At 39.5% G+C, this 23,379-nt stretch overlaps 2 protein-coding genes across 5 annotated transcripts in view; one reads left to right on the top strand and one right to left on the bottom strand.

The window, feature by feature from the left end:
- COPS2 (COP9 signalosome subunit 2) overlaps positions 1–6,681 on the bottom strand; it is a 30,758-nt gene extending 24,077 nt beyond the window's left edge. For both annotated transcript variants that reach the window (XM_055538015.1, XM_055538016.1), the window contains exon 1: positions 6,510–6,681. In XM_055538015.1, the coding sequence (XP_055393990.1) occupies positions 6,510–6,563 (54 nt within the window). In that variant the 5' untranslated portion in view covers positions 6,564–6,681. The remainder of the gene's footprint in view (positions 1–6,509) is intronic.
- Positions 6,682–6,821: 140 nt separating this feature from the next.
- GALK2 (galactokinase 2) overlaps positions 6,822–23,379 on the top strand; it is a 168,561-nt gene continuing 152,003 nt past the window's right edge. The window contains exon 1 of one of the 3 annotated variants that reach the window (XM_055538011.1): positions 6,822–7,014. In XM_055538011.1, the coding sequence (XP_055393986.1) occupies positions 6,995–7,014 (20 nt within the window). In that variant the 5' untranslated portion in view covers positions 6,822–6,994. Of the gene's footprint in view, positions 7,015–21,686; positions 21,951–23,379 lie in introns of those variants that run through there. The other 2 variants (XM_055538013.1, XM_055538010.1) reach the window with 2 other exon arrangements.

The following is a 23,379-nucleotide window of genomic DNA, read 5'->3' as shown; positions in this document are numbered from 1 at the left end:
CAATGCTTCGCAAGCCTTGATCAGGTTTAGACAATAGATGCTGCACATCTAGTGCCAAAGGTAAAGTCTCCGTATCCTTAAGGACTAAATTTAATCCAAGGTAGCCATTTATGGCTTAGCCATTAATAAAATTAACCAAACTTAAAAAAAAATTTTCACTCAAGGTAATGGATCCTAATCTGTCTATGCTATAAATTAGAACATTCTTTTATTTGCCCTAACTTTGAGTTTTCAAATTAAATTGTCCAACAAGACATCATTAAAGTCATTAGGCATGGGCTCTAGTTTTGACTTGCCCACTAATTTGTCATGTAAATTTATGTAAGTCACTCACACTTGATGTTTCAGTTCCTCTCGGCACCGACTCCAGTACTCTTGCCTGGAAAATTCCATGGATGGAGGAGCCTGGTAGGCTGCAGTCCATGGGGTCGCTAAGAGTCCGACACGACTGAGCAACTTCACTTTCACTTTTCACTTTCATGCACTGGAGAAGGAAATAGCAACCCGCTCCAGTGTTCTTGCCTTGAGAATCCCAGGGATGGGGGAGCCTGGTGGGCTGCTGTCTGTGGGGTCACACGGAGTCGGACGTGACTAAAGTGACTTAGCAGTAGCAGCAGCCTGTCAGTTATGAGGGCTGAACCCAACAGGAAGTCTCTAATTCTTGCTGATGGTCATGTGTTCCTTTCTGGGGTGTAATACACAAGCACAAATTTACTCTGTTGGATAGTCACACTTTACAGATTTACATTAGGGGTGAAGAATCTTAATTTATCTTATTCTTAGCACAAAAGAGCTATCTCCCATTACTTAAGGGAGATCTTACAATGGTCTCCTTATCATGAGTTACCCTTGTTTGAACCTCTCTAATTTCATTATACAGGGTACACCTATGAGGTAATGCTACAGGCCTTTTTGAAAATGTACTCAAACTTACATTTCAAACCAATCTTCTTTTAAGCAGTAACTTTTAAGAGGTGGTAAATTATTCCTATATACTGACATGGATTATTAAGTAACGCTTCTGAAATTTTTAAGAAAACTAACTTTATTAGTTAGATGTTTCCAACTTAAAACAGCATCATCCAAATTTGGGGGCTCAACTTATTTATCAAACCTGACTCGGAATTTTTGACACCTACAGAATAGAGAAAACCTGGCTATTGCTGAAATTAAAAAAAAAAAAAAAAAAAAGCCATATACCATTTAAAATAGCAAAAGAAAACAGGTCAAATTCTCATCAACAGAGAACTGAGTAAATAAACTTATGGTACATCCACACAATCAATGCAGCTATAAAAAAGAAATAAGTAATCTTTCGACATAGGTCTATGGAATAATATTTAAAATAAAAAACAAAGTGTAGCACAATATATTTAATATGCTAATTCTGGTTTAAAAAAGGGAAGGGGGGATAAAAATCTGTATTTGGTAACCTATGGTAAGGAATGGGAACTGGGCAATTGAGGAACAAAAATGGAAAGGAAATGTTAACATTTCATGTTTTTGAACCATGTGTATGTATTACCTATTTTAAAATGCTAGATGCCTCAGGTTCTGAAGAATTCTAAAAAATTTTGAGCAATGACAAAATCACTGTCTGGCCCCTCAAGATCAAAGACTTCTGTTCATCATTTGTACCCTAAACACCACCCTCTCTCTTCTCAGCAATAAAATACAGACTCACTGTGAAAAATTTGCAATAAACATTTTAATTTTCCTGACACTTTTTGTATTTTCCAGACCTTTTTATTCTGTATTTTTCCCACCCAGCAAAACAAATAAATTTTACTGCCACCCAATAACATTGTAATATGGATTACATATCTATAGGGGACATGTATTCTCTGTGTGCACAGTAATGGTGACTGATCCTTCCTCTCTTAGATGAGGATTTCCAAACACAGTGCTCCTCTCCTAGAGGGCAAGCAATCTATCCTCTCTCTCTCAGTGGTTCACAGAAGGCCCAGAGCTAAGGTGAATCCATAGAAGTTCTTCCTAGGGTTTCACTGCTAGAGTTAGCAAGGAAGACCCTTTTGCCTTTGGGGTTATAATACTAGGAAGATAACACATTATATTACAAGATCTTGTGATATACTATGAAGGCAATTAAGCCAATACAGTGAGGAAGGCAGCCCAGAAGAGAGACAAAGGCAGAAAAAGACCCAGCATCGTTATCTGAGTCTTGACTCCTGTTACATTTACACTTCTTGGTGATGTGAGCCAATATATGTTCTTTACAGTTCAAGTCGATTTGACATGTATTCCTGTCCTCTCCTTCCCTATATGCAGGAGTCCTGACTAATTTACCAAGTTTTTCTTTTCATATCACTGAATATTCTTTAGAAGCATGATTTGAAATGCTGACATACTTTCCATCACATGGATATATTTTACCTATTACTATCTCATGAGTATTAATAGTATTCTCCTACTATTGATAACTTGGAGGGTGTTTCCAATTATTTACAATTAAACATGCCCTTTTGGGGGTGGGGCGGAGCAGCGCTGCATGGCTTGCAGGATCTTAATTCCCCAGAAAGTGAAAGTTGCTTAGTCTTTGGAACCCCATGCAGTTCATGGAATTCTCCAGGGCAGAATACTGGAGTGGGTGGCCTATCCCTTCTCCAGAGGATCTTCCCAACCCGGAGTCGAACTGGGGTCTCCGGCAATACCGGCAGATTCTTTACCAACTGAGCTATGAGGGAAGACCATGGATCAAACCTGGGCCCATGGCAGTGAAAGTGTTCAGTTCTAAACACTGGAGTGTCATGTTCCTTTCAAAAGCCTCAACTGTATAATCAAATTTTGTTACTGTGAAAACTACATTCAGAATTCCAAATGTGTGTACAGCAGAAAGAACACTGGCCCAGACCACAAAAATTGTAGTTTGTAAATCTATTCCTAAAGATCCCCAACATTTTGTCAAGCTGTAAGTGATGGAGACAACAGTCTCAGAATAAAATAACCTATAATCCGCAAGCTCCTTATATGCACAATGGATGACATCAATGTCTTAATATTAAACACACAAAACCCTGAAGCTATTTTTCTGCCCTGTGCTGTATTAAGTATTAGTCTTTCAGTCCATGGGATTTTTCAGGCAAGAGTACTGGAGTGGGTTGCTATCTCCTTCTCCAGGGGATCTTCCAGACCCAGGGATCGAACCCAGGTCTCCTGCATTGCAGGCAGATTCTTTACTGTCTGAGCCACCAGGGAAGCCCTATTAATCTACTACTTTTTCAAAGTATTCATGTCAATGAAAAAATCTTTTTAGAAAACAGAAATGTTCAATTTTAATTTGCTAAACCATGTTCTAAGGTTATAATATGACATCATTTGTCTGAACTTGTTAAAACTGTGACAAACAGATTCTGTAAGAAAGACTCTTCTGCACCCCTCCCCAAAAGAAGTAAATTTCTAGGGCATTAAAACAGCTATCTGTTAAGGCAAGAATAACAATAGTAATAAACATTTATTCACTAATCACACTATAACCTGACTGCCAATGCAAGAGATGTAAAAGACAAGGGTTCAACCCCTGGGTGGGGAAGATCCCTTGAAGGAGGGCATGGTAACCCACTCCAGTATCCTCACCTGGAGAATCCCAGGGACAGAGGAGACTGGTGGGCTGTAGTCCATAGGGCTGCAAAAAGTCAGAAGCGACTTAGCACTGGCAACAACAGTAATAAACATTCATTCAATAATCACAACTATAAACCTAACCACGATGATTATGGAGAAGGAAATGGCAACCCACTCCAGTATTCTTGTCTAGAATACTCCATGGAAAGAGGGGCCTAGCGGGCTTCAGTCCAAGGGGTCACTAAGATGACTGAGTGAGTGACAGACACACATATACACACACACACACACACACAATGATTATAATGAGGCTCACTGTTTGGTAATATACTTTAAAAAATGGAATTAGTCTATCTTTTCACCATTTTATTTTCCCTTTATAATAATATTTTTCAAACATACAATGCTCTACCTATTATAGGAACTACTAAAGAATACTTTTTGGTATGAAGTCACTCTGTCTTAAATCCTTTCTAAAAAGACAGAAGTATTAATCAAATTCAAGCTTGAATAGCTGGATTGTGTAATTATAACACAGTTTAACTTATCAATGGCCCTATTAACTTAATGAATGACACGATAGTATTTATTATTAGCTGTTATTATTAATACTATTGTATGTAAATCTGTAAAATTAACATTGAATTAACACATTTACCAGCACCATCTTCTCTCCATTCACTGCTACATAAATTACTATGCTTAGAAAATACCTGCTTCTGCCTCAGAAATCAAAAGGATCTTAGAAATAACAGATCAAGCATACTGAATTAATTTCATGCTTGTTTTGTCTTCTTTTTTAAAACCAACTTAAGTCTCTTTTCTATTAGCTCAAGAAGTGATTTCAGGTATTTATCAATAGACAGTTGATAAAATATATACTGAATGTATCTGTACATGGCTCTCATTAACTTTTTCACTAAAATGAGGTGAAGAACTATCCAACAAATAATACATTTAATAAAAAAAGAAGTTTCCCTAAAACAGTAATTGATTCAGACTCTTTAAATCCAAAGAAACAAAAAAGGCTCAGGCAAATATTAGAAAACAAAAACAACAACTCTTTTGGTAACAGATTAAGCATGAAGTGGCAACCAGCCTTGCTTGATCTTTTTAAATGTATGTTTAAAAATTAATAAATATATGTTTATAGTGGCTTAAGGAAATTATGGAAGTAAAAAATAAATTAATATGATATCTATGTAAGAGAGATATGAGGCAGGACTATTTAACAGAATGTTGGGGGGATCATTAATTATGTGGTTGTGTAAAATCTCATCTTTTTGGGTTAAGAAATTTAAAAAAAGAGGCTAAAATTACACATTCAGTTTTATATTGTACATGTGGTGTAAGCCCTCAAAGGCTGGAGAAACACAGTCAAGTTAAATCATTTATATTTAATTAAAATCCCTGCAAAAGTGAACTCTGTACTTCAAGGGACAGTAAGATTCTCAGTGCCATTTCTACATTACAGTTTCACTCACAGTGCTAGTAAGTTATGTATTCAAAAAACTATTGCTTAGAAAAAAGAAAAGCGCAAACAAGTAAAAACACAAACTGAAACTAGGTAAAACAGTTAAAAGAAACACTTCCAGAGTTAAAAAATACCTGTAATATATGTAAACATGTAATAAATAAAAATGCACGAAATATTACAAGTAACATTCTTGAAAGATTTAACGCACTGCCTAAAACTGGCTTGGTCTGCACAAACTAAAATGTAAGGCAGAAATCTTACTACTAGCAAAACTCCTTTAAGAATTATCAGCACTATTGACTCAGGTCATTTCCTTCTCCTTTTTGCAAATGCTTTCCTTTAAAAGTGAAAGATTAATTAGAAACGACTATACAAAGAAGATGTACACTAATTCAAAATGATACATTAATTATCTTGAGACTCTCTGGCACTTAAAATATAAGATGAACCACACTTCCCTGAGCATCTACTTCATAACTTTACGATAATGCAGCATCACCATAACACACAAGAACCATGCACAAAAACTCCCCCAAATAAAAAGCAAAGCCAAGTTGACGCTAATTCGTGGTCCAGATAATCGTTCTTAGTTCCCACACAATGTTTTTGAATATCAACTTGAAATGTTAGTGAATTTTTAAAGACTTATAAGTCCGTTCATAAATTAAACCTTGAATCTTTAAAAATCACCATTCGGTTGCATAAATTCGTTTTGTTCTACACTGTTGATATTTTAAACTCTAAATACTGGGAAATTTCCAAGTCAAGAAAAAAAGCCATTGAGTCAATTCTCTTATACCACCCCACCTCCCAAACCCCAAACAAAAAGTAAAACCTCCTCCCCAGCTTTTCTCTTTAAACAAGTAGTTAAACTACTTCTGAAAAGCTAGCCTGGCTCTCAATTCTCTATTGCACCTTTACCTTATACCAAAACGGAGCCTGGACAAGACTAATTAAGCTCTGTTTCTAGATTCACAAGTGGCATCAGGTCTGGGAGCAGGAAGGCCCCCTAGTTTTTGGACCCCTCTCGCAGCATTTCGCACTCTTTCAAGTATGAAGAAGAGGGGACAGGAAGACTGGGCCCGAAAGGGCAGAGCCGGGGCCTAGACCACTGAACGGTCCCCAAAACGGCTCGCGCGATAGGGAGGAGGCAATGAGAATCTGACGCCGGAGGCCAGGGGTGTCCTTGCAAACGAAGCAAGCGCTAGGATTTGGAGCTGAAGGCTCGGGACCCCCTTCACCGCCTCTTTTACCCTCCCTTCCCCCATGCTAGAGAAGCAGGGCGCGGGCCCGGTGCGGGAAGGGGGAGGAGGTAAACTCGTCCTGTCACTGCATCGGGAAAGGCTGGAAGGAGCACATGTTCTAAGGGGAGAGGCCGCGGCCGCCCCTGCCCCGGCTCCTAAACCCAGAAACCACCTCCAGCCCCAGAGTTCTGTTCCCTGCGCCTCACCAGGTCGTAGTCCTCCTCATCATCGCACATGAAATCATCCTCCATGTCAGACATCTTGGCTGGGACGGGGGGAGGTGGGGAGGAGAAATTGGAGACAACCTCCTCCCACAATCCTCTGCGGCTCAGAGGCGTCACTCCCAGCTTCTCGCCTTCCCGACGGTCTTAGAGGAGCTGAATGTTTCCTCCCGGAACAAATGAGCTCGGTTTTGAGAGGATTCGCTACGACGCTAAAAGCGATTGCACCGTGCTCCTCTTCCTGTGAGACGGTTGGTGCCTTAGCAACTAAACCTAGCAACTAGGGAATCTTCAAGTGCCTCGGATTTCATCGGAAGGGCCTTGGAAACTTTTCGCTCTTAACGTGCGGTTTCCTCCCTCCTGGGCAAGGGGACAGTCTCCTCTCTTGCTTGGGACTCTGAAACCATTTCAGCCTGGTGAAAGTAAGAGGCGGTTTGGGACTAGAAGGTTTTCGCGGAGACAAGTCTGACATGCCTATCCTGTGTGACAGGTAGTATTCTTTTTGTCATGATTACGGATGTGCATTTAGCCCACACATTTTGGTGGGTGGTCCTCTGATGTTTGGAAACCTTTCAGCAGCACGGTTTACACGTAATGTTTGTTATATTTGTAGTCGGCAAAACAACTCTGTAGATATCCTAAATTAAGTATCAATCTATTGAGGTACTTGAAATTTTCTTCAGTTGTTCAATGAATTATAAACTAAACTTTATTGCCTATGGGACCAAATTAAGGTAACAGTTAACTTTTTTTTTTTAAATGCATTATTGTTGCACAGCATCATCGGTAGAATTCGAAATATTAATAAAAATTGAAATTGACATGAAGGGAGAAAATACTGCTTTTCAAACAACATTTTCCATATAAACTTCAGTTTTGTCCATTTGAATTCACAAATTTTATATAGTTAACAGCACAGACATAATTTTGGATGCTTTTTTGCATCTAGTTATGTAACAGCATAGGACAATGGATGCAATATATTGTTGCATACATATATACATATAAAAGATTATTTTAATAGTGGCATAATAAGCCCTTGGTTGAATGCAGTGTAATTTACTTAAGTGAAGTGAAGTCGCTCAGTCGTGTTCTACTCTTTGCGACTCCATGAACTGTAGCCTACCAGGCTCCATCCATGAGATTTTCCAGGCAAGAATACTGGAGTGGGTTGCCATTTCCTTCTCTAGAGAACCTAAGCATGCTCTTATTGTTATACATTTCGAATATTACAGTAATAACATTGTTTTAAACTATTTTGGAGAGAGTATTTTTGTCACTTAATTTTTTTTCTTAGGAAAAATTCCAAGAAGAGGAATTGCAGGCTGGATTTTTTTTTTTTTTTCTCGTTTTGGCAGTTACTCAGTAAATAACTGCTTTGCTTTTTTTTTTTTTTTCCTGGCTGCCCCAGGATACAGAATCTTAGTTCTGTGACTGTGCTCCCTGCATGGGAAGCATGGATTCTTAACCACTAGATCAGTCAGGGAAGCCCCTGGATCTATTAGTAATCATTTGCTTTTGTTTTTATTTTAATAATTCAAAAGATTTTACTGGAGTATAGTTGATTTAAAATGTTGTGTTAGTTTCAGGAGTACAGCAAAGTGAATCAGTTGTACATATACATATATTCATTGTTTTTTTTTTTTACTCTTTTTCCATATAGGCCATTATAGAATATTTACTTGAGTAGAGTTCCCTGTGCTATACAGCAGGTTCTTATTAATTTTCCATTTTATATGTCAGTTCAGTTCAATTCAGTCGCTTAGTCGCGTCCGACTCTTTGCGACGCCATGAATTGCAGCACGCCAGGCTTCCCTGTCCATCACCAACTCCCGGAGATTACCCAAACTCAGGTCCATCAAGTCGGTGATGCCATCCAGCCATCTCATCCTCTCTCGTCCCCTTCTCCTCCTGCTCCCAATCCCTCCCAGCATCAGAGTCTTTTCCAATGAATCAGCTCTTTGCATGAGGTGGCCAGAGTATTGGAGTTTCAGCTTTAGCATCAGTCCTTCCAAAGAACACCCAGGACTGATCTCCTTTAGAATGGACTGGTTGGATCTCCTTGCAGTCCAAGGGACTCTCAAGAGTCTTCTCCAACACCACAGTTCAAAAGCATCAGTTTTTCAGCGCTCAGCCTTCTTCACAGTCCAACTCTCACATCCATACATGACCACTGGAAAAACCATAGCCTTGACTAGACAGACCTTTGTTGGCAAAGTAATGTCTTTGCTTTTGAATATGCTGTCTAGGTTGGTCATAACTTTCCTTCCAAGGAGTAAGCATCTTTTAATTTAATGGCTGCAATCACCATCTGTAGTGATTTTGGAGCCCCAAAAAATAAGGTCTGCCACTGTTTCCACTGTTTGCCCATCTTTTTTATATATAGTGGTGTGTATATGTCAGTCCCAGCCTCCCAATTTAGTAATCATTTGTATTGCCATCTTTTTGGTCATAGTTCTTAAAAGTCATATTTATAGCAATAATACTGTCTACGTATAGACAAAATTTTCCTTTCCTTCTTTTCCTCCCAATATTTTATAATGAGGCATTTTGAATATACTGAAAAATTTAAAGAATTAGTTCAGTGAACACATATATACCTCTATCAGCTTTATTTGTATGTGTGTAAGTATTCCTAGAATCAGTTGAAAGTATAATAAGATGCACATATCATTACATATCACTCAAATGCAGCTGTGTATTTCCTAAAAATAAGGACATTCTCTTATCACAATATCATTGTTACACAAGGAAAATTAATTATTCCCTCATGTCATCTGATACCCAGTGCATGTTCAAAATTCCCTTATTAAACATAGACTTTTAGAATTGGAAGAGCCTTTACTTGTATTACTTCAGTCTCTAAGCCTTCCCAAGCATGGAAATTAATTATAATTTTTCAAATCCCACACCAGAGATTCTGATTCAGTAGGTCTGGGGTAAAACCCAAGAATCGTTCTTGTAACCTTAAAATAAAACAATCTCCCTGTAAGTCGTAACTATATATCCTATTTTATCTAGGATAGCCTAGTCCTATTATCCCAGAATAATAATTATCAGCATCCATCACTCTCAAAAGTCTGTACAATAAATCACATTGATTACTCTATCTTTAACCCATACTTCTTAAGAAGAGAAAATAGAATCCTAAGGTGATAAAGAACTTTGCTCAGAGTAATCAGCTACATAGTTTTGCATTTTTAAGTCAGTATAGTAATTCTGAAATGATCTATTAATCGTGTGGATATGATCATATGTAATAAAACTGCATGTTTATTTACATTGAATTTATTTATATATTTTGGTGCCTTTTAATGTAATTCCTTAGTTCTGCAATGTGGAAAAATTATTCAAGGAGTTCGTGACTAAGAGCACTAGGAAAAGTGCAGCCACATTTTGAGTGTAATATTCTTGGCTTCCAAATTTCACACAGTTAGTCTGGAAATTTTCTGAGAGTAGTTGAAAAGGTTTTCACAGTGTTTAGCTCACTGCTTGGGTACACAAATGCAAATGAATATTTGTTGTAGAAATAAACACGTCAATTTTTCTATGCAGGCGATGCCCTTATATTATATATGTCTACACATCAAAATCTTTTTCTGTCCTCAAAACTTCATTTAAATATCACTTCATTCATATATCCTATCCTAAATACTTTGTACAGTTAAGCTATTCTCTTTTTCTTGACATCAGTTTTATTCAGTGGTAAAGTAAAAAGTGGAAGTCACTCAGTCATGTCGACCTGTTTGTGACCCCATGGACTGCAGCCTACCACGAACCTCTGACTGTGGAATTATTCAGGCAAAAATACTGGAATGGGTTGCCATTCCCTTCTCCACGGCACCTTTCCAACTCAGGGATCAAACCCGAGTTTCCTGTATTGCAGGAAGATTCTTTACCATTTGAGTGAGCAGGGAAGCCCCAAAGACGGATGGGTCATGGTAGAGAATTTGGACAAAATGTGGTCCACTGGAGAAGGGAATGGCAAACCACTTCAGTATTCTTGCCTTGAGAACCCATGAAAAGTATGAAAAGGCAAAATGATAGGATACTGAAAGATGAACTCCCCAGGTCCATAGGTGCCCAGTATGCTACTGGAGATCAGTGGAGAAATAACTCCAGAAAGAAAGAGGAGACGGAGCCAAGGCAAAAACAGCACCCAGTTGTGGATGTGACTGGTGATTGAAGTAAAATCTGATGCTGTAAAGAGCAATATTGCATAGGAACCCGGAATGTTAGGTCCATGAATCAAGGCAAATTGGAAGTCATCAAAAAGGAAAAGGCATGAGTGAACGTTGACATTTTAGGAATCAGCAAACTAAAATGGAGTAGAATGGGTAAATTTAATTCAGATGAACATTATATCTACCACTGTGGGCAGGAATCCCTTCAAAGAAATGGAGTAGCCATCATAGTCAACAAAAGCGTACAAAATGCAGTACTTAGATGCAATGTCAAAAACGACAGAATAACCTCTGTTCATTTCAAAGGCAAACCATTCAATATCACGGTAATCCAAGTCTATGCCTGGACCAGTAATGCTGAAGAAGCTGAAGTTAAATGGTTCTGTGAAGACCTACCAGACCTTCTAGAACTAACACCCCCAAAAGATGTCCTTTTCATTATAGGGAACTCAAATGCAAAAGTAGGAAGTCAAGAAACACCTGGAGTAACAGGCAAATTTGGCCTTGGAGTACAGAATGAATCAGGACAAAGGCTAATAGAGTTTTGCCAAGAGAATGCACTGGTCATAGCAAACACCCTCTTCCAAAAACACAAGAGAAGACTCTACACATGGACATCACCAGATGGTTTACATCAAAATAGGCTTGATTATATTCTTTGCAGCCAAAGATGGAGAAGCTCTGTACAGTCAGCAAAAACAAGACCAGAAGCTGACTGTGGCTCAGTTCATGAACTCCTATTGCCAAGTTCAGACTTAAATTGAAGAAAGTAGGGAAAACCACTATACCAGTCAGGAATGACCTAAATCAAATCCCTTATGATTATACACTGGAAGTGAGAAATAGATTTAAGGGCCTAGATCTGATAGAGTGCCTGATGAATTATGGGTGGAGGTTCGTGACATTGTACAGGAGGCAGGGATCAAGACCATCTCCCAGAAAAAGATGCAAAAAAGCAAAATGGCTGTCTGGGGAGGCCTTACAAATGGTCTTACAAATGGCTGTCTGGGGAGGCCTTACAAATTGCCTTACAAAAAGCAAAGGAGAAAAGGAAAGATATACCCATTTGAATGCAGAGTTCCAAAGAATAGCAAGGAGAGACAAGAAAGCCTTCCTCAGTGATCAGTGCAAAGAAATAGAGGAAAACAATAGAATGGGAAAGACTAGAGATCTCTTCAAGAAAATTAGAGATACCAAGGGAACATTTCATGCCAAGATGGGCACAATAAAGGATAGAAATGGTATGGACCTAACAGAAGCAGAAGATATTAAGAAGTGGCAAGAATACACAGAAGAACTATACAAAAAAGATCTTCACAACCCAGATGATCACGATGGTGTGATCACTGACTTAGAGCCAGACATCCTGGAATGTGAAATCAAGTGGGCCTTAGGAAGCATCACTATGAACAAAGTTAGTGGAGGTGATGGAATTCCATTGAGCTATTTCAAATCCTGAAAGATGATGCTGTGAAAGTGCTGCACTCAACATGCCAGCAAATTTGGAAAACTCAGCTGTGGCCACAGGACTGGAAAAGGTTGAACTGCACAATTGCACTCATCTCACACACTAGTAAAGTAATGATCAAAATTTTCCAAGCCAGGCTACAACAGTACGTGAACCATGAACTTCCAGATTTTCAAGCTGGTTTTAGAAAAGACAGAGGAACCAGAGATCAAATTGCCAACATCTGTTGGACCATTGAAAAGGCAAGAGAGTTCTAGAAAAACATCTATTTCTGCTTTATTGACTATGCCAACACCTTTGACTGTGTGGATCACCACAAACAGTGGAAAATTCTGAGAGATAGGAATACCAGACCACCTGACCTGCCTCTTGAGAAATCTGTATGCAGGTCAAGAAGCAACAGTTAGAACTGGACATGGAACAACAGACTGTTTCCAAATAGGAAAAGGAGTACGTCAAGGCTGTATATTGTCACCCTGCTTATTTAACTTATATACATAGTACATCATGAGAAACGCTGGGCTGAATGAAGCACAAGCTGGAATCAAAATTGCTGGGAGAAATATCAATAACCTCAGATATGCAGATGACACCACTCTTACGGCAGACAACAAAGAAAAACTAAAGAGCTTCTTGATGAAAGTGAAAGAGGAGAGTGAAAAAGTTGGCTTAAAGCTCATTTGGAAAACTAAGATCATGGCATCTAGTCTCATCACTTCATGGCAAATAGATGTGGAAACAGTGGAAACAGTGACAGACTTTATTTTTGGGGGCTCCAAAATCACTGCAGATGGTGATTACAGCCATGAAATTAAAAGGTGCTTACTGCTTGGAAGGAAAGATAGACAGCAACTAGACCAACCTAGACAGCTATGTTAAAAAACAGAGACATTACTTTGTCAACAAAGGTATGTCTAGTCAAGGCTATGGTTTTTCCAGTGGTCATGTATGGATGTGAGAGCTGGACTATAAAGAAAACTGAGTGCCGAAGAATTAATCCTTTTGAACTGTGGTGTTGGAGAAGACTCTTGAGAGCCCCTTGGACTGCAAGGACGTCCCATCAGTCCTTCCTAAAGGAAATCAATCCTGTATATTCATTGGAAGGACTGATGTTGAAGCTGAAACTCCAATACTTTGGCCACCTGATGCGAAGAGCTGACTCATTGGAAAAGTCCCTGATGCTGGGAAAGATTGGCAGGAGGAGAAGGGGATGACAGAGAACGAGACGCTTGGATGGCATCCCTGACTCAATGGACATAAGTTCGAGTAAACTCCGGGAGTTGGTGATGGACAGGGAGGCCTGGTGTGCTGTAGTTCATGGGATTGCAAAGAGTCGGACACGACTGAGTGACTGAACTGAACTGAAACTATATACAATTAAATGCACAGTTTGATGATTTTGACGTGCATATATACCTGTGAAATCATCATTACAATCAAGATAATGAAGATACTATTTATCACTGCAGACGTTTCCCTATTGCCCCTTGATTATCGATGGTTCTCCTCCCCTCACTTTTCCTATGCAACCACTGATTTACTTTTTGTCACTGTAGATTACATTTTCTGGAATTTTGTTTAAATGAATCATATAATACGTATTCTCTTTTGCCTGACTTATTTCAGTCATTATAATTATTTTGAGATTCATCCATGTTGTTGCATGTATCAACTGGTTGTTTCTTTCTATTGATGAGGTTTCCCTTGTTGAATTTTTTTTTTTTTTTTTTTTGCTATGCTGTGTGGCATGCTAGATCTTAGATCTCTGACCAGGGATTGAACCTGTGCCCCCTGCAGTGGAAACACAGAGTCTTAACCACCGGGCCACCAGGAAGTTAGTCCCTATTGATGGATATTTGAGGATTTTCTTTTCTCAGTTTTTGGCTCATGTAAATAATTACAGCTATTTGTGTACAGAACATTTGTGTACAAGTTTTTGTGTGGACATATGTTTCACTTCTCTTGAGTAATGTTGTAGACAGACTCTTAAGGTACATGTGCTTGTGTAGTCCCTTCCACCTTGAATGTAGATGGGATCTGTGACTTGCTTTGTTCCCTCCCCCAGCTTTATTGAGTTATAACTGACAAATAAATGCGGCTTGTTTCTAACCATTAAGATAGAGCAAAGGTGATGTACATGATTATGTGTATATGATTACATTACACTAGATTATAAACTCATCTTGTTGAGGAGAGACTGTCTCCCTTGCTGACTTTGAGAAAGCATTGACCATGTTGTAAAAGACCATGTGGCAAGAAGCTGAGGATGGTTACCTGGCCGATGGTCAGCAAGACACTGACTTTTAGTCTGATGATGCACATGGAATTAAAGTTGCTCGCAGGACTTCCCTGGTGGCGCAGTGGATAAGAATCTATCCACCTGCCAGTTCAGGGGACACAGGTTCCATCCCTAATCCAGGAGGATCCCATATGCCGTGGAGCAACTAGACTGGTGTTCCACAACAAGACAAGCCATCACCACAAGAGGCAGGCACACCACAACTAGAGAAAGCCTACACAAAGAAACAGACAACCAGCACAGCCAAAAATAAAATAATGAATTAAAAAAAAAAGCATCTAGCAACCATGGGATCTTGGAAATCAAAACTTCCCCTGTTGGGCCTTAGATAAGACTTTGTGAGACCCTAAAGCAGATGACCCAGCTATGTTCTTCCCTGACTTCTGAACCACAGAAACTGTGGATAAGCAGTCTGTATTATTTTGTACTGCTAAGTTTGTGGTAATGCTGTTGTGCAGCCATAGATATGAATGCAGGTAAATACCTAGTGGTTGGATGATTGGATTGCAAATACATCTATGTTTAACTTTTTAAGAAATTCTCAAATTGTTTTCCCAACAGTTTTTGCCATTTTGATTATCCAGACTTCCCTGGTGGCTCAGACGGTTAAGCGTCTGTTTACAATGCGGGAGACCCAGGTTCGATCCCTGGGTCGGGAAGATCCCCTGGAGAAGGAAATGGCAATCCACTCCAGTACTATTGCCTGGAAAATCCCATGGACAGAAGAGCCTGGTAGGCTACTGTCCATGGCGTCGCAAAGAGTCGGACACAACTGAGTGACTTCACTCACTCACCAGCACTGTATAAGATTTCTACTTGTACCACATCCTTGTCAACACATAGTGTGGTCAATTGTCTTAATTTTAGCTAAATTTAGCTTAATTTTAGCTCTGGCAGTAGTAGAATTGTGGTTTTGATTTGCATTCCCTAGTGACTAATTTGAATATCTTTTCATGTGCTTATTTGCCATCAATTTTTCTTTGGTGAAGTATTGATATCTTCTCAGTTCTTTTACCCATTTTTTAAAATGTTTCTTTTGTATTTTATTTTTATTTTTTTTATTGGAATATAGTTGATTTACAATGTCATGTTAGTTTCTGGCGTACAGCAAAGTGAATCAGTTATACATATACATGTGTCCACTTTTTTAGATTCTTTTCCCATATAGGCCATTACAGAGTATTGAGTAGTTTCCTGCGCTAAGTTCTTGTTAGTTATTTATTTTATATATAATAGTGTGTATATGTCAGTCCCAGTCTCTCAGTTTATTCCCCCAACCCATTCGCTGGTAACCATAAGTTTGTTTTCTCTATCTGTGACTCTACCTCTGTTTGGTAAATAAGTTCATTTGTACCTATTTTTTTAAAAAAAATTCCACATATAAGCCATATATTTGTCTTTCTGTGTCTTCATTCAGTGTGACAATCCCTAGATCCATTCAAGTTGCTGCAAATGGCATTATTTTCTTTTTACAGCTGAATAATATTCCATTGTATATATGTTCCACATATTTTTTATCCAACCCCCTTTTGATGTACAAAATTAGATTGCTTTAGTAAATGTGCTGCCAAAGTGAGCATCCTTTTGCCCATTTTTAAATTGGATTGTCTTACTACTATTGAGTTGTAAGTGTTCTTTATGCTTTTTGTTGTATTTAAGGATTATTTGCCACACTCAGGTGTACTAAGATTTATGTTTTCTTCTGGAAGTTTTATGTAGTTTAAACTTGTACATTCAGATCTATGACCTAGTTCAAGTTTAATTTTTGTATATACTGTGAAGGAAATGTAGAGGTTTATTTTTTTCTGCATATGGTTATCAAATTGTTCCAGCATTATTTGTCCAAAAAAATAATCCTTTATTCAATTGTCTTGGCAGTTTTATCAAAGGCAATAGACCATTTGATTCCCAACAGAATTTGACCCTTAAAAGTATGTTTTTGATAATTTTATGTTATCCTATATTATGATTATTTTGTATTTATTCTTTATTAAACTGAAAGCTCCTTGAGGACATAAATATCTTACTTATTTCTGAATCCCGACACTCAGCATTCTCAGTGAAAATGTGATGTGTTTAAGTATATTCTAGCATTCATGATTTCTCACTGCTAGATTGAGACATGTGGTTACCCCAAACAGGCTCATGATTTGGAGTGCTTTCAGACTAATTGTCTAAAGATTTTTTTTTTTTTTTACTACATTTACTTAAGCTGAACACTGTATGTTAAAAGGGCAGAAAAGCGGAGGACTCTTTGTATTAGTCAAATCTGGACAGGAAACTCATGGTTTACTGGAGAGAAAGTGGGGTGGTAACTGAAAAGAGTTTACTGAAAGAACTATTTACAGAGAGGGGATGGGGCTGAGGGAACTTTCCCCACAAGGATGGTGAAACACACAGGGACTAGCAACTGTCTGGAAATCCCATTTCTTGAAGGCTTAAAGGGGCAGAGAGAAGAAATAGTTTTACCAGAGCCCAGCAAGAGAGGGAGTCCTGGAAGACGGACCCTCCAACAGCAGCTGTGGTTATAGGGAAATACAGCTACTGCCATAACTATGGCAAAGGTGAGGTGGAGTAGGTGAATTTATGTGTGTTTGTAGTGGAGAGGGGGAGTGGTAGATATCACAATTTCTCTGTTTACTATCCTCTAACATCCTGCTAGTAATCAATCCCAACCAGAAGCCAGAGGTAAAGGAGCCCAGGTACCATCCTTAGAGATCAGCTTCCAGGAGGGTAGAGAAGGGTGAAAAATGGATCCAGAAATCAATTTGGGGGAGTAAACAGTATAACATTATGTCATGCAATTCAGCTGTAGTGTAAATTATATACTTTACTCAGGGAAGGAACTTTCTCTCCTTCAAAGGCAAATTGCTGACTATTGTTGGAGCATATCTCTTGATTTTACCAACCAACCTAAGTGGCTTTTCAAAATGTTATTTCTACTAACATTTAATATCCACTGTTTCTTGAGGGGACCTCTGATAAGTACACTTTGCATGATCTCATTACATTCCCACCTTATAGGCATGATAGGAGGGGCTTCCCAGGTGGCTCAGTGGTAAAGAATCTGCCTGCCAATGCGGGGGGAGATGGAGGTTTGATCCCTGGGGTCAGGAAGATCCCCTGCAGGAGGATAATGGCAACCCACTCCAATAACCTTGCCCGGAAAATCCCATGAACAGAAGAACCTTGCAGGCTACAGTCCATGGCGTCGAAAAGAGAATGAACGACTAAGCACGCACACAGGCATGATAAGAGCTTTCTTTTTTTTACATTGGCTTTCGAAAAATATCTCTTGCTAAATGCAGTTACACAAACTTAGCAATGTTATTTGCCATTTTCATATCTCTAATGCCCATTCATGTTTATTCTCACCCAAAATGGTGACCGTACCTCCCTAGTTTTGTGCCATGAACGCACTTTTTTTTTTTGGCCATGCCACATGCAGAATCTTTGTTCCCTGACCAAAGATGGAACCCATACACCCTGCAGTCAAAACATGGAGTCTTAAACCACTGCACTGCCAGGGAAGTCCTTGAATGCGCTTTTCAGCAGGAGGTATGTGTGCAGTCCAGGTAGGGAGCTGACACAATTATACTATAATTCAAAGATTGTTTTTGTTTCTTTTCTTAACTGAAATCAGCAAGTTCTTTCAGTATGTTTTGCATTAATCCTTCTGTGATTCCCCTGTCAGCTAAAGCAGCACAATCTTCAACTGACAATTGACAGATAATTTGTGCATGGAATGCTGTAGCTGAATTCCCTTTGCTATTCCCCATACAACCTCCTTTTAATTTTGGAGACTATCAAACTTCTACTTTTTAACAATTGACTTCAGATTTCAGAGATTCCTGTTTATTCCTTTTGACTTCTTTTAAACCAGAGCTTTCCCCTATTTCCTTCAGATTTTTCCTACTTCTCAGAATCTGTACCTATCTTGTCTCTACCCCTAGTCTTTCATCTCTATCCTTATTCCTATGTTAGTTTATAATTTAGACTTTAAACCTTACTGTAAGTGTGGCCATGTGTAAAAGGGCTTCCCAGGTGGCTCAGCAGTAAAGATTCTGCATGCAGTGCAGGAGCTGCAGGAGATGCAGGTTCCATCCCTGGGTGGGGAAGATGCCCTGGAGGAGGAAATGGTTGCATCCCACTCCAGTGTTCTTGCCTGAAAAATCCCAAGAACAGAGGAGCCTGACAAGCTACAGTCCATGGGGTCACAAAGAGTCAGACATGACTGAAGCAACTTGAGCACACCACATGCAAAAAATAAAGAACTGAGAGGTTCAAGATTTGTGAAAATAAAAATTCTGTAAAATTTAGACATTAAACGTTTATCAGATAGGTCTAATAAGGACCAAAGGAATATCTTAAAATTGAAAAAAGAACAATATTTTTTCACTTCATAAGGTTGTTGGGAAGATTTAAAGAGAATAATAATATGTGAAATGCTTACTTACATATCAGGAAGCCTGGCATAAGGAAGATAGCATAAGAAAGCAATGTTAAAAAAAAAAAAAAAAAGAAAGCAATGTTAATTTTGGTTTTTGGTTTCTATTAGGAGTTCTTTAGTAGTGTGAAAATAAGTTATTTAAGAGCAATGTTTTATTAAAATTACAATGTATACACTTTAATTTGGGGACAAAAGTTACTAATTGTCTCAATAATTTCTTAAAGCATACTTCAGTAAGGTCTCAGGGTCTCACCAGAGGTCACACATTCAGAATAGGCTGGGGTAGGAGTCTAGGACCTGGGTTTTGATTCCAGCCGTTACTCTTTCACTTTGGGGCCATCATTTCAAAAAAGAGAGTTTTACTAGTTGCTCTAAAAGGTGCTTTCTAGTCTGTATCAGTTTTGCTGAGACTACAATAGAAATGTATTCAAGATTGGCCTAATAATTTGCCATCATGTTTCATTTATCAAAGTTAATATTTGACCATCAAATACACATTTAATAGAAAATATTCTTTTATGAACGAGAGTATCCATAGTCAATATTTTCTTTCTCTCTCTTTTTGCCACACTGTGCAACTTGCAGGATCTTAGTTCCCTAATCAGAGATTGAATCCTAAACCCAGACCCCAGTAATGAAAGCGCTGAGGACTGCCAGGGATTTCCTTTATGGTGCTTTCACTGCTGGGGCCAGGTTTGGGGTTCAATCCCTGGTCCAGGAACTAAGATCCTGCAAGTTGTGAGAACAAAGAAAGCATATAAAATGAGCTTGTTTGGGACAATTTTTAAAACAGTATTTTCGGAACTTCAAAATTTACCTATTTTTCAATGACCATAGAAAATGTGTTAGAAATATATCTGACATACTTTCCTTTCCCATATTTACTGATGTTCCTAAAAATTTTACATTTTTTTTTTCTCACTTAGGGTCTTTCCACATTCAAACCTATTTACAGAGATGACAGTAAGTGACCCTTGCTGCTACTGCTACTGCTAAGTCACTTCAGTCGTGTCCGACTCTGTGCGACCCCATAGAAGGCAGCCCACCAGGCTCCCCCTTCCCTGGGATCCTCCAGGCAAGAACACTGGAGTGGGTTGCCATTTCCTTCTCCAGTGCATGAAAGTGAAAAGTGAAAGTGAAGTCGCTCAGCCGTGTCCGACTCTTAGTGACCCCATGGACTGCAGCCTACCAGGCTCCTCCGTCCATGGGATTTTCCAGGCAAGAGCACTGGAGTGGGGTGCGATTGCCTTCTACTCAAGAGTAAACCACAATAACCATCCTACTGGGATTTATTTGGGTTCAGAAACAGAGATATAACTGCTTCATTTCAAAGTGATAAGGAGGGACTGAAATAATAGTGAGAGAGTAGCTCTGAGACCTGGAGAAGGCAATGGCCACCCACTCCAGTATTCTTGCCTGGAAAATCCCATGGATGGAGGAGCCTGGTAGGCTGCAGTCCATGGGGTCGCAAAGAGTCAGACACGACTGAGTGACTTCACTTTCACTTTTCACTTTCATGCATTGGAGAAGGAAATGGCGACCTACTCCAGTGTTCTTGCCTGGAGAATCCCAGGGATGGCGGAGCCTGGTGGGCAGTCGTCTACGGGGTCGCACAGAGTTGGACACGGCTGAAGCAACTTAGCAGCAGTAGCAGCAGCAGCTCTGAGACCAGACCAATGTTGTTTCTATGATGTTTCATTTATAGTAACAGCTCAGGATGCCGTGAGATACAGTCCTTTTAGCTAGCCTTTGATACTGTCAATTCATACTTCAGCCTTCATTTCCCTTTTACCCTTCCCCAACACACACATATAGAAGTTCAGGAATGGCAAATTGTTGAATGTCTCTGGGGTATGCCAGTAATCTTATTGTTTTGGGCATGTCAGCCCAAATTTCTTCAAATAGGAAAACTTAGAATAGGTGTATTGGTACCTGGCTTCACATGGGTTTAGTCTCAGCATTCGGAGATACAAAGTACACTACAGCGTTAATAGACTTGAAGTTTAATTCAAGTTTTGCTACCAGTTAACAGTGCAACCTTAAAGGCAAGTCACTTTACCTTTCAGTCATTCATTCAGCGCATCTTACTTATTGATTAGAAAACCAGTTTCCCAAGTACTGTTCTAGGTGCTGGGGATTCACACTTGCTACCTTCAAGCTGTTTACGTTCTAGTGGTAGTGATGATGAAAGTGGTGAGACAGATAATAAATACGCGGAAGTTGTGAGAACAATGAAGGAAAGAAAGCAGTAATATAATAAGAGTGACAAGGTGGATGGGGGTGGTGTGCTTCTTGAGATACAGTATCTGAGATGTCTCTAGGCAAGTGAATAAGCAAGGTGTTGAACTGGAGGCTAAGAGTATCTGGCATTTGGAAAGCCATGTATTTTCTTATTTTCATTATTATGTTCTGGGAAGGCCCACCAATGCCTCTATTCTGGAAATAAATGCAAATATGTTTATGTCAAGCTCCGCATCAATTTGATAGTCTAATTTTTGAAGTAATCTATTTAAGAAGCAATAAGTAAATATTTTAGTGTTTTTGGGGGGAGTTGCTGCTGGCCATTAAAGGAAAAAAAAGACACTACTACTACTACTACTACTAATGCTACTGCTACTGCTACTGCTACTACAAGCAAACTAAGGTGCCAAGTTATAATTGTGTGCTCAGACTTATGCCCAGGATGCAGAAAGAAAACCAACCTCCTTAGCTGTGCTGGGCTCAGCGGCTCAGAGCAGCAAGGCTGAAATACCTGACAGCTGTCGGGAAGGCTCCGAGCCGCAGAGCCCAGGGAGGAGGAGCCACGGGAGGGGCCGACTGGAAGCAGCCACCTCAGCGAAGAGGCAGGATTTCCGCAGGGTGAATGCCGGTGTCTCCCGGAAGAAAGGGCTCCTGCTGCAGATGTCCCGTGATTACCTCGGAAGTCTTGCTTCGCCGGTTGAAACTGCAGAATAAAGAAGGATTAGCAAAATATGGCTACGGAGGGCCCTGCCGTGCGTCGAGTCCAGGTGGCGGAACATCCCAGGTGGGGGAGAGGAGATGCCCGCGCTTTCGGATCGCTTGGGGTGGATAGATGTAGAGGCTGTCAGGGCTTTCGGCTCTTCCAGGAGCAGACAGAATCCTTGGGATGTTACAAGGTCACTTGGCTAGGATTGTAAGACCGCGCCGCAAAGTCTGTCCAGCCTTGTTCACTACCAAGGGGTGTGTGTCTTGCTTTACCCATGCAGATCTTTCTTTGCCTAGCAGAAGGGTGGGAGACTTTCTGCTGGGCTTTAGCAGAAAAACCCAAATTAATTTTCAGCCTCTTCTTTCTTTGTTTTGCCTGCCAGCTGATAGTACTTTTTAAAGTCTCCATTTTAAAATATTGAAAGCAATCAAATACAGCCAAAACAAAAACAGGAAAGTGACCCCCAAACCAAAACCCCTCCTTGGTCTCTGCATCCTTTTAAACAAATCATTGAACCTATGCACCTTCACTTAAGGAATTAATCTGTTGCCAGTACCTAACTACAGAATAATTACCAGCTTAAGTGATACCACCTGGGGGATATTTTCATTTTCGGTCGTCTTGCAAATACTTAATGGACATACTTGTTTCTAACACAGGACAGAAATCTCATAGAATGAAATCTCCACCTGCTGGGTATTAGCTCTATAGCTTTTCTAAGGTTGGCTTTGCTCCCCTTTTGTTGCTTCTAAGTTTTAGTATTTGTTCTCTGTTAACTTTTTTCTCTATAATTAAGTCTTAAAGTTCTCTCTACTTCCTGGTTTTTGACTGTCATGTGACAGTTAACAATATTACAGCACACTAAAACTTGAAAATGCTTTTTCACCCTTGAAACATCAAAGAGTGGGTCTTTAGTTACGAGAAAGATATGTAATTTTTGATTCTGGAGACCAGCACAACCTTAGATGAGTTACAAGTGTCATATATTATTCTGTGTTTCCATTTTATGCCATTTTAGTCATAATGCTTGATATTTCTATAGTTACCCTATGAGAAGGGGGATGGTAACATGTACTAAAAGTGAAGAACTCTTTACTAAATTTCTTTTGAGTTGTTTCTTGCCTTAAAGGACCTTTACAGTATTTATCCATGCATGCATGTGTGTTAAGTTGCTTCAGTCGTGCGTGACTCTTTGCGACCCCGAGGACTGTAGCCTGCCAGGCTCCTCTGTCTATTGGATTTTTCAGGCAAGAATACTGCAGTGGATTGCCATGCCCTCCTCCAGGGGATCTTCCTGACCGAGGGATCCAACCTGTGTCTCTTACGTCTTCTGCATTGTCAGGCGGGCTCTTTACCACTGGCACCACCTGGGAAGCCCAGTTGTTTATGCAGCAGACATTTGTTGTTAATGTTTAGTGTTCTGTGCTAGCTACGGAAGAGGTCATATAGTAGTCCAGTAAGGGTGCACTTTGCCATTTTCTTGTTTTCCACTTAATACAGTTATTAA

Source organism: Bubalus kerabau, chromosome 10, assembly GCF_029407905.1.
Source record: "Bubalus kerabau isolate K-KA32 ecotype Philippines breed swamp buffalo chromosome 10, PCC_UOA_SB_1v2, whole genome shotgun sequence".
Classification (NCBI taxonomy): domain Eukaryota; kingdom Metazoa; phylum Chordata; class Mammalia; order Artiodactyla; family Bovidae; genus Bubalus; species Bubalus kerabau.
The sequence above is the reverse complement of the archived record's forward strand: the minus strand, read 5'-3'. Positions and strand labels throughout refer to the sequence as shown.